The sequence below is a fragment of the Emys orbicularis genome, chromosome 17 (genome assembly GCF_028017835.1).
Source record: "Emys orbicularis isolate rEmyOrb1 chromosome 17, rEmyOrb1.hap1, whole genome shotgun sequence".
NCBI lineage: Eukaryota > Metazoa > Chordata > Testudines > Emydidae > Emys > Emys orbicularis.
This window is the reverse complement of record NC_088699.1, coordinates 25778157-25788674: the sequence shown is the minus strand read 5'-3', so window position 1 is coordinate 25788674 and position 10518 is coordinate 25778157. Positions and strand designations below refer to the sequence as shown.

The 10518-nt window shown below is 47.9% G+C and overlaps 1 protein-coding gene across 1 annotated transcript; it reads right to left on the bottom strand.

The window, feature by feature from the left end:
- Positions 1-568: 568 nt before the first annotated feature.
- LOC135891059 (fibrinogen-like protein 1-like protein) lies at positions 569-8327 on the bottom strand. Its single transcript, XM_065418547.1, has 4 exons — positions 8324-8327; positions 6104-6241; positions 3542-3604; positions 569-1285 (listed from the first exon to the last, which is right to left on the bottom strand). The coding sequence occupies exons 1-4, from the start codon at positions 8325-8327 to the stop codon at positions 657-659; spliced, it is 834 nt and encodes a 277-aa protein (XP_065274619.1). The 3' UTR covers positions 569-656.
- Between the last annotated feature and the right edge of the window lie 2191 nt (positions 8328-10518).

The following is a 10518-nucleotide window of genomic DNA, read 5'->3' as shown; positions in this document are numbered from 1 at the left end:
TAAATGTCCTACACTGAGTCACATCTCTCGTGTTTAAACTCAGACACCTGGATTTAATTTCCTTATTTTTTCTGTATTAATGGCCATTGCACTGCAATCCCAAAGATCTGTCCTTAGGAATGGCTTCTCTAGCTAAGTTAGACTGGGTGAGCCCCCGAGACGTGGAATGGATATCTGCCAATTGGAGAGAACTTTTGGAAATGCAATTTTATTCTGAAGCTTCAAAACCCACTACAGAGGAGACACAGAGTGAGAGAATTCTTCAGCCTTTATGGCGTCCTGTTTCTGGTGACCTCTGGGGGCGCTCTTTGAATCTAATGAACAATCACGGCAGTGTTGAGCGTGTTTTCTCCCCCACACATGGCATGCTTGCAAACAACAATTTTTGCAAACAATTGTTCTGATTTTTAATATAATTAAAATGAATCAACCCAAAGCCGAAAGGGGAAGGGCCAAGTGGAGAAAAGCTCGGAAAGTCTGCAGGGAGGGAGAGGAGAAGGAAAGTGGCCCCGTTTCCTGGGTAACCCTGATACTTCCCCCAGCGAGGCCTGTGAGAGCGGGCGGGAGGTTTGGCCATGACACACTCTGACCCTTTTCCCTCCCTTCGTGGAGCAGGGGTTGGCTTCACTGCAGACAGGAGGGTGGGGAAGGGGTGACTAACAGTAAGACGCTGGTTTGATGAGGATGGCAGAGGCTTGGCAGTTCCCACTACAGATACTACCCCAAGTGATGCTCCCTTTGATGTTCAGTAGAACAGAAGAACAAGCTGAGTACCACCAGCCCCCACCAGAGCTAGATGCACAGTTCCCACTGGAAGTGTCCTGATCCAGGTCTTTTGTGGAGAACTTCATGTTGTCATGCACGGTGCTAGGATTGTTTGAAGTCATGGCATCCCCTGCAGTCCCAGTGTAAGAGCCCAGCCTCAGCCTGTAGCCTTTGGACTCGTCTTCCAGACCGAAGAGGTTGTAGTCTGCGTATTTCATGGTGCCGGATGAATCGTGGATGACAAACCTGACCTGGTAGACTTTCTGCTTGGCGATCTGATAGATGTACTCCGTCCCCAGCCAGTAGTCATCGTGCACGTTGCCAAAGCCGTACTTGTAGGTGCTCCAGGACTCAGCCCAGGTGATCTGTGTGTTGTGCCGGTTCCGCTGGAGGACCATCCAGCCCCCGGCTGTTTCATTCATGTCGCAGTACACCACGAGCTGGTGCAGTCCTGTGGGCTGGATGAGGTAGATGCCGCTGGGGCTGCCTGAGGGGATCTCACTGCAGTCCTTGGGCCAGGCTGAAGGCAGGAGAGACAGGCTGATTTAACCAAATCCCCTGAAGTTAGACACCGAAGCATTCAACAAGGCCATAAAAAGGGTGGGGCAAGTGGGGCAGCCAACCAGGGTGTAAAGCCATGGGGCCATAAAAGTGGGGTCATCATGGGGGGCATGTGGGGTGATGTGTCCCACCAGATTTCAGCCTTCCCTTTAGCACAGAGGTTTTCAAACTGGGGGACATGTCCTCCCAGCACGCCACCCAGTTTGAAAACCATCACCTCCTGCCAGGAGCCGGCAGATTGGAAGCTGCTGGGAGCTTGGCCTGGCCCGGTCTGGCCCACCCCAAACACTTCGACTGCGTGTGGCCCCCTCAGTTTGGATTCTCTCCTGAGAGGTGGCTAAGCTTCCATCAGCCTCAAGGGCTTGGGGGAATTTTAATTTCTTTCTCCAATTACTTAACCCTAGAATCCAGAGCAGCCAGCAATATTAATAGTGGAAGTGTGCTCAGAAATGCTGCCCCACCCCTTTCCTCCAAAATTTCAGCCCCCAGAGCTCATCTGCAAGGAAGTACATAACATAAAGGAGCAGAAATGAATCAAATATAAATTAATGAGCCAAAAGTCCTATTTATTTTGCTTGGTGTTTTCTTGCATTTCTTTAACTCCCTTTCTTCTGCAGCATGACACCATTTACTTTCTTATTTCTTTCAGAGTAGCAGCCGTGTTAGTCTGTATCCGCAAAAAGAACAGGAGTACTTGTGGTACCTTAGAGACTAACAAATTTATTTGAGCATAAGCTTTCGTGGGCTACATCCCACTTCTTCGGATGCATAGAATGGAACATATATTGAGGAGATATATATACACACACATACAGAGAGAATGAACAGGTGGGAGTTGTCTTACCAACTCTGAGAGGCCAATTAAGTAAGAGAAAAAAAACTTTTGAAGTGATAACAAAAACACTAACCCAGGAACCTATCCTTGCAACAAAGCCCGATGCCAACTCTGTCCACATATCTATTCAGGTGACATCATCATAGGACCTAATCACATCAGCCATAACATCAGGGGCTCGTTCACCTGCACATCTACCAATGTGATATATGCCATCATGTGCCAGCAATGCCCCTCTGCCATGTACATTGGCCAAACCGGACAGTCTCTACGCAAAAGAATTAATGGACACAAATATGACATCAGGAATCATAATACTCAAAAACCAGTGGGAGAACACTTTAACCTGTCTGGTCATTCAATGACAGACCTGCGGGTGGCTATTTTACAACAGAAAAGCTTCAAAAACAGACTCCAATGAGAAACTGCTGAACTCGAATTGATATGCAAATTAGACACAATCAATTTAGGTTTGAATAAAGACTGGGAATGGCTGAGCCATTACAAACATTGAATCTATCTCCCCATGTAAGTACTCTCACACTTCTTATCAACCTGTCTGTACTGGGCTATCCTGATTATCACTTCAAAAGTTTTTTTTCTCTTACTTAATTGGCCTCTCAGAGTTGGTAAGACAACTCCCACCTGTTCATGCTCTCTGTATGTGTGTGTATATATATCTCCTCAATATATGTTCCATTCTATGCATCCGAAGAAGTGGGCTGTAGCCCACGAAAGCTTATGCTCAAATAAATTTGTTAGTCTCTAAGGTGCCACGAGTACTTCCATTTCTTATTTCTGTGCTTTGTCTTTTCTCTCTCCTATTACTCTTTCTCCGGGCTGATGAAGTATTCATTATGAATCCTATTATTAATTTAGCCCCTTTTGGTTAGTAGATAATTCACAAACCAACCCTGCGTTCTGTTCATGGTTTTGTAGTTTGCAAGTACATGTCAGATGCTTTCAGCCAATGAGGCATTTGCAAACTATTCACTTTGACTGTCACATAAGAACGGCCATGCTGGGTCAGACCAAAGGTCCGTTTAGCTCAGTATCCTGTCTTCCGACTGGCTAATGCCAAATGCTTCAGAGGGAATGAACAGAACAGGCAATCATCAAGTGATCCATCCCTATCGCCCATTCCCAGCTTCTGGCAAACAGAGGCTAGGGACACCATCCCTGCCCATCCTGGCTAACAGCCATTGATGGACTTATCCTCCAGGAACTTATGTTCATTTTTTGTTACTTATGGTGTGTCCTGCCCTCTGCCAGCCCTTTGCAGCCTGACGCTAGCTGAACAGAGCTATCTCCAGTTCTTCTGGGCTCTCAGCTAGCAGGAGGTGCACTGAGCAGACAGCTATTCCACAGTGAAATACTTACCACGTCCTGCTGGTGGTCGGGTGTCACTGGCTCGCTTCCCCCGGCTGTGTCCTGCACTGTGCACTGTATGGACGAGAACAGAGCAGAGATATCAGACCCTATTCCAGCCCCAGGAAAGAGGTTTATCTGCTGGACAGTATCACTGCGCTCAGATAACTCCGGCCACTTCTTTACTTCTCATCTTTCTCCTAAATCCTTTGAGACTCCTCACGGTTTAGGTGATGCCGTATCAGATAAACCTGCGTGGAACTGTCTGAGGCTCCCACCCTCAGCTGCCGCTTAGCCAAGGGTAGCTCTAATCCAGTGCATGCTCTCTGCTTCAGTGGTGCTGGCACTGCCTCATATCCAGGCTGTTGCTTCCCTTGCTATGAGTGATTTGTGCACCCAGTGTGTAGTAGGCATCCAGGAACCGGCTCCACTGTACCAGCCATTTTTATCCTCAGCGGGACCCAAACAGGACATACAGTGGCAAGGTAGTGTGTGAAGGAACATGGTTTCAGTGCATCAGGGTATCAGTGCCAGTCGGCAGTGCCAAGAATGGCAGAGACTAGTGCATGGAGAGGCACCACGAAACAAGAAGATTCTGCTTAGAGGAGTGTCCTGTCGTGAGTTGACGTTCTCTGGGACAGTGTGCGCTATACAGACAGAGATGAAACAATCGGAGAACAGCTGCAGCATCTGCTATTTCATAGCCTGGTGGAGAAACTGATGTTTATTGTGACCACCCTCCCACCAGGGTGATTCCAACACTAGGGCTTTCTTTTCCCTGTTTAGCATCTTTGAGAGAAATTCTACCTCCAAATGCTTTACAGAATCAAATGCTAAATAACAGCAAGCTGGGTAAGGGAAGAGTTCAAGGGGGAAGAAAAGCAATGGCTGGAGAGCTGATGATCTACAGTGATGGGGCGGCTGATCCAGGCATCAGGCGGCAAAGAGAAGAAAGCTCTTCCACCAGTGATGGTGAGAATATTCTCTGAAGGGTGGAGCAGGGCGCTGGTGGAGAAGAAGGGAGAGCTGGAAGGGAAATAAAGAGAGAACATTTCTAGGATGGGATCAAGGGTAAATTCATGGAGGATTTAAAAAATATGGGGGTTGCTATTTGAACGGGCTCCTGAAATGAGTGGGAATCTGGTGGAGTTGTTTGAGGTGTCAGTGATTCATGCCAGAAGATGGGCGGGCATCACCATTGTGCACATGCAGGAGTCTGGAGAGCTGGAACCTGGAGTGATTTATTAATTATATTATTGCCGTAGTGCCTAAGGCCAAGCCAAACGGTACGGACCGTACACAAACAGAGTAGAGCGGATGGTCCCTGTCCCGAAGAGCTGACTATCCAGATAGACCTGCCAGACACAGCGTGGGGGAAGGTGTAGAACACACCAGCACCAGCAGAGGGCGCAATGGGATGGCAGCAAACAGCATGGTAGTGCCACAGTTTTGTGCGGGTGAATTTAGTTCAGAGGGGCTCAGTTAATGGAAAGAGACGTGAAGGGAAAGGGATTAGGGGCCCTGGGCAGGGGAGCAGAGGTCAGAGGGGCAGATGTGGAGTGAAGCTGAGGGGAAGAGATTGTGAGGGCGGGGTTGGAGCAAATGGCCAATCAGCACAGGGCAGAGAAAGTCACCAAAACGGCGAAAAGTTCTCTGGCTGACTAGTGGTCACTGCTTTGGTGGCTGTGCACAAGACAGGAGGAATGCAAGGTGTGGCCACGGAAGATGCTGTAATTACATTGCTATCGGCCTAGGCTACCTCATGGTTTCATTGCCTAGTTTTATATTATGACTTCGGGGGTTTACAGGAAATTTAAAATTCTGACTTTTCATTCTCATTCGGGGTGAAAGGAATTTTCAAAATGTCAGAATTTCCTTCCCACCTGCTCTGCTGTGTCTGGAGTCTGAGATTGGCAGGGTCCCCCAGGGATTTGGGCAGCAGTTCCCATGAATTTTAATGAGAATTGGGCACCCAAATCCCACAGGCAGATTTGAAAATTGGTTCCCTCAGACTAGTGGGTGCCAGGTAGACAGGTGATTGCCGTGCTCCCACTTCAAAGGTAGCCCTAACGTTAGGTTCCAGAAGGGAAAGTTCCCAGTAGAGCCTCTCTGAGCTGTGGCATTGTTAACGCCCGGTCCTCAATATGATTTGTGCTGGGTGACCCACAGAAGGCAGGGCTTTGGTTGGGTATCTTATGCATCGTTTCTCTGAAAGTGGGCTGAAGACTCATGAAATGATCAGCTCCTTTCACAAAGATTTGGGGTACTTCCTGGTATTGGATGGGCCAGAAATACAGAGAACAAAGCTCTAGTAGAATTTTGGCATCCTTCCTGGCTGAAGCCAGAGAATACAGAATGAAGAAATGGTCTGAACTTCCAAATCTCCAACTGCTGGGGTTTGATTTGAGTTGGGATGAAGGTCTGTAGAGGTTCTTACTGGATCTGAACTGGTTTGTCCCTCTCTAACACAATAACACCTGGTCCCTCTTGCTCATGTTCTGTCTGTGTGGAGGGTCTGGTACTCCAGAACCTCAGAAGAGCAGTGTTTAAGGACAGCAGAGATAAATTGCATACCAGGCACAGGATCTGCTGGGCTGAGGTTCAGAATTTTATCTGAAGTTCCATTGAAGATATTCAGGTTTTCTATGTCCAGGGTGAGAACTGTGGCTGACAGGGCCAGCAGGCAGGTGAGGAGCAGGAGGTGCTGGGCAGCTGAAAAAAGAAAGAGATGGAGTGACACAAGAAATACAAACCCTCCCTTCAAGGAGCTGAGAATCACAACTGACCCAGCTCCTGCAAAGTCACACCAGACTCACCGACTGGACAAATCCACAGGGTACACTAGTGCTTCAAGAGCCAACAACAGCGAAAAATTCTTAACCCAGAACAAAAGCGAACAGCATCAGGAACAAACCTTCCTCACCAAGTCAAGTGGTTACAACAGGGCCGGCTCCAGGCAGCAGCTTAACAAGCAGGTGCTTGGGGCGGCCAAGGGAGAGGGACGGCACCTGCGGCAATTCGGGGGCGGCAGGTCCCTCACTCCCTCTAGGAGCGAAGGACCTGCCGCTGAACTGCCGCCGCCGATCACGGCATTTTTTTTTTTTCCCCGATTGCCGCCGCCAATCGCGATATTTGTTTTTGTTTTGTTTTGTTTTGTTTTGTTTTGCCTGGGACGGCAGAAATGCTAGAGCCGGCCCTGGGTTACAAGCAGAGCCTGTAGAGGGAGTTTGCAAGGCCCTACAGGTGGGTAGCTCTTCTGCATTGCCCTGGCTCTCAGCCGCATGGACTGGAACTAGGGCTGCTGGCTTTCAGAGGCACAAACAGGGAAGTCATGGCCCTTGGCATAACTGCTGCACACATCCCTGTCCTGCAAGGAACCGCCAACATTCTAACAGGGACAGTGACAGCTGTCTGGTTTTCTGGTTTATAGCAGGGCACGCGAGCTGATTTTCAGTGGCACTCACGCTGCCGGGGTCCTGGCCACCGGTCGGGGGGCTCTGCATTTTAATTTAATTTTAAATGCAGTTTCTTAAACATTTTAAAAACCTTATTTACTTTACATGCAACAATAGTTTAGTTATATATTATAGACTTATAGAAAGAGACCTTCTAAAAACATTAAAATGTATTATTGGCACATGAAACCTTAAATTAGAGTGAATAAATGAAGACTCGGCACACCCCTTCTGAAAGGTTGCCGCCCCTGGTTTATAGGCTGGCTGAAGTGTTCTCTCCCTTCGACTGTTAAATGCAGTTACTAACACATGTATCTTAGTATTTAATGCTACCGTGGAGTTCTCCTCCTTGTCAGTTTAATTATAGTTCAGAGCTTCTATTTCCATGTGTTAGTGCTGTCTGTGTGAATACAAATAAAGCGTGTACAGCACAGTGGCTCCCATATATCCCAAACTGCAGGAAAACCTTGATGCTGGGGCCTCTCTCCGGGAAGAGGAGAATGTATCTCACCATAGCAGGCTCAGACACTTTCTCGCTGCCTTCCTGCCAGCACCTGAGAGCTCTCCTGCTGTTAGCGGAGCCGGCTGCACGAAGAGGAGAACTTCCTAGGGCTGGGGTGGGGAAACCCTCAAACGGGGACTGTCCCTTCTAGGCAGGGTTGGTTTGTCTAGTAGTGCAGCATTGCCTGCGCTAGACTCCTCCCTAGGAGAGACCCATTTTGTGTGAGTTACTGGTTAGTTTTCGCTCTCACACACTTGTACCTGTTCACCTACTCTGAGCCATTCATTAGGCCAGGAAAGGTTGATGGACGTTAGTGGTACTGGCAACTCAGTGCACAAGCCAATACAGCGAGGGGTTGTTCCCCGTTCATGACTTCCCTGGAAGGAAGGGCCACCCCCGAGGCGGAGCAGCGTGCACATGCTCAGCAAGGGGCATAGTGCAGGCAGTTAAATAGCTGCACTGCCCATTTGATGCCACTCTGCTATTTCCTAGAAGGGCAGGAAACACAGCAAGTTACTGATTGATTTGGAGTTTGTCAAACGGGCCCTCCGGCACTCCAGACTCGTGTACAAAGATTATAAATCAATATGTCCCCAACTCCCCCATCTCCCCTCAAGAGCACCGGCTGTCATAGGCACTCAAAGGCTGTGGCATGGAAAGTGTTGTTCTGGGGAGAGGTTGAGGCACTGGGAGCAGAAATAGCAGGGGTCAGAGACACCCTAGGAAAGCAAGGTGCCAGGAGAGGAAACAGCAGCTTTCTCGGACATGCAGGTGCATACAGCAGTGCAGAGAGTGGAGTGGCACATTTGCTGTCCTGCTCCCAGAGCCCAGACTCACCCATGCCGTCTCTGCAGGGACACGCGTGGAGCTGGAAGCTGCTGCAGGTGCAGGTTGGCTGGAGGGATGCTCGGTCCAGTATTTATAGCTCCCTCCTGCCCCGTGGGTGGGGCATTGCTGTGACCACTCCCACCCAGCCCCGCTTGTCCTGTTGGCCAGCGCTGAGGTGGGGCTTTCCCAGGGAATCCATATCCTTAAGTAGCTTTGGAAACCTCAGCCCAGTAAATAAATACTATTCAGTAAATAAAGACTATTCACTACCTTCCAGAGAAACCCCTTGTGACGTTGCATTCCATGTTTCATGGAAATATGCTAATGAGTGTAAATATAATGTAACTGAAATATGCTTTGTGCTAAAGGTCTCTTGTAAGGTATCATTACAAAGCTTGTAATCTACTGAGTGTGGTCATCCTATTTGTATAAATGTATCATTCCTGTATCTGAAACTAGATATAAGATATATAACTCTGAGGTCCTATTGTAATTATGCAAAGTGTGGGCCATTAATGGTGGTTTAGAATCTTGATGGCTCCAATTAACCAGGACAATTGGTTGTAAATGGCTCGGTTTACTTGTAAGCCTTCCTGTATACATGGCTGCCAGCAAGTGGGTAATGAAGTCTTACAGTGACATGTGATCATGTCACCTGTACTGGAATCCATCTTTAACCTGGTGCTTTTTCATTTGGAAGGAGGGGTAGGAACCCAGAGAGAGACAAAGGATTCCCGCCTTGTGCCAAAGATATATAAGGGGGTGGAACAGAACAAAGGGGGCTGCCAATCATGAGAAATCCCCGGAGTTACCACCTGAGCTGGAGCTAACAAGAACTGTACCAGGGGAAACGATTGGGCCCAGACTAGGAAGGAGTCTAGTCTGTGAAAGAAGCTTATTGGAACATCTCTAAGGGTGAGATTTACCTGTATTCAGTTTCTTAATGTATTAGGCTTAGAGTTGCATGTTTTGTTTTATTTTGCCTGGAAACTTACTTTGTTCTGTCTGTTATTACTTGGAACCACTTAAATCCTACTTTTTATACTTAATAAAATCAATTTTGTTTATTGATAATGTCGGAGAAAAACACAGTTCTCACTCTTTGGTTGGGTGCAGAAAAGTCAGATACTTTATTTTCTCAAGCAATTGCATAGAGGGAGAGAGTGCACTAGGACACAGGGTCTCCCCCCTCCTAGGCAGGTCTCTCTACAGGTAAACAATTACAGCAAGCATTTATACCTTTTGTTACAGACAATAATAAGCAACAGCTGCATTTTGTTTATACATAGGTCATCCTGATATCTTATTTTTCTCACGTATTTAGACTCTAGTCTTCATTCCATATTATCTACACATTATCTACACAAGGTTGCAACAACTTCTCACACAGTTCTTTCCCACTCGCCTCACACAATCTTCGCTTCTACAAATCTCGCGTTATTAGGGTTACAGTTAGCCTGACTCTTGCTAACAAAGACTGTTTGCATTTGAAATTCCTTTCCAATCCCTGTCAGGCCTTGCTCTGCTTCCACAATAAACTCAGAGTATATATTAATTACCTGGGGGAGCAAACAGCTGTGCATATCTCTCTGTCAGTGATATAGAGGGTGGGCAATTTATGAGTTTACCCTGTATAAGCTTTATACAGAGTAAAACGGATTTATTTGGGGTTTGGATCCCATTGAGAACTGGGTGTCTGGGTGCTGGAGATAGGTGACCTGCTGAGCAGTTTTGGGTTAAAGTCTGCAGCTTTGGGGGTGTGGTTCAGACCCTGGGTCTGTGTTGCAACAGACTGGAGTGTCTGGCTCAACAAGACAGGGTTCTGAAGTCCCAAATGGCAGGGGAAACGGGCTCAGAGGTAATCTCAGCACATCAGGTGACAGTCCCAAGGGGGGTCTCTTTGACCGAACCCCTCACACAAACCCCCACACACTGCACGCGAACCCCAGATCTGAAGTTAGCAAAGGTACCTGGTGAAGTCAAATAGCTCAGCACTGTGGATTCAGTGTCTGAATGACACTTAGTGCTGAAGTGTTCATGGGAGAATCTGAGCACCAATCCTCCTAGTCCCAGTAGTGCCTGTCAGCTGACTAGTGATAGCTCCTATCACAGAGCCCTTGCCAACTCTTTGCTGTCCCATGCACCCTCTCTGGTGCTAGCCTGTGCCAGGCAATGATCCCAGGGAGGGGAGCAGGATGGCAGTG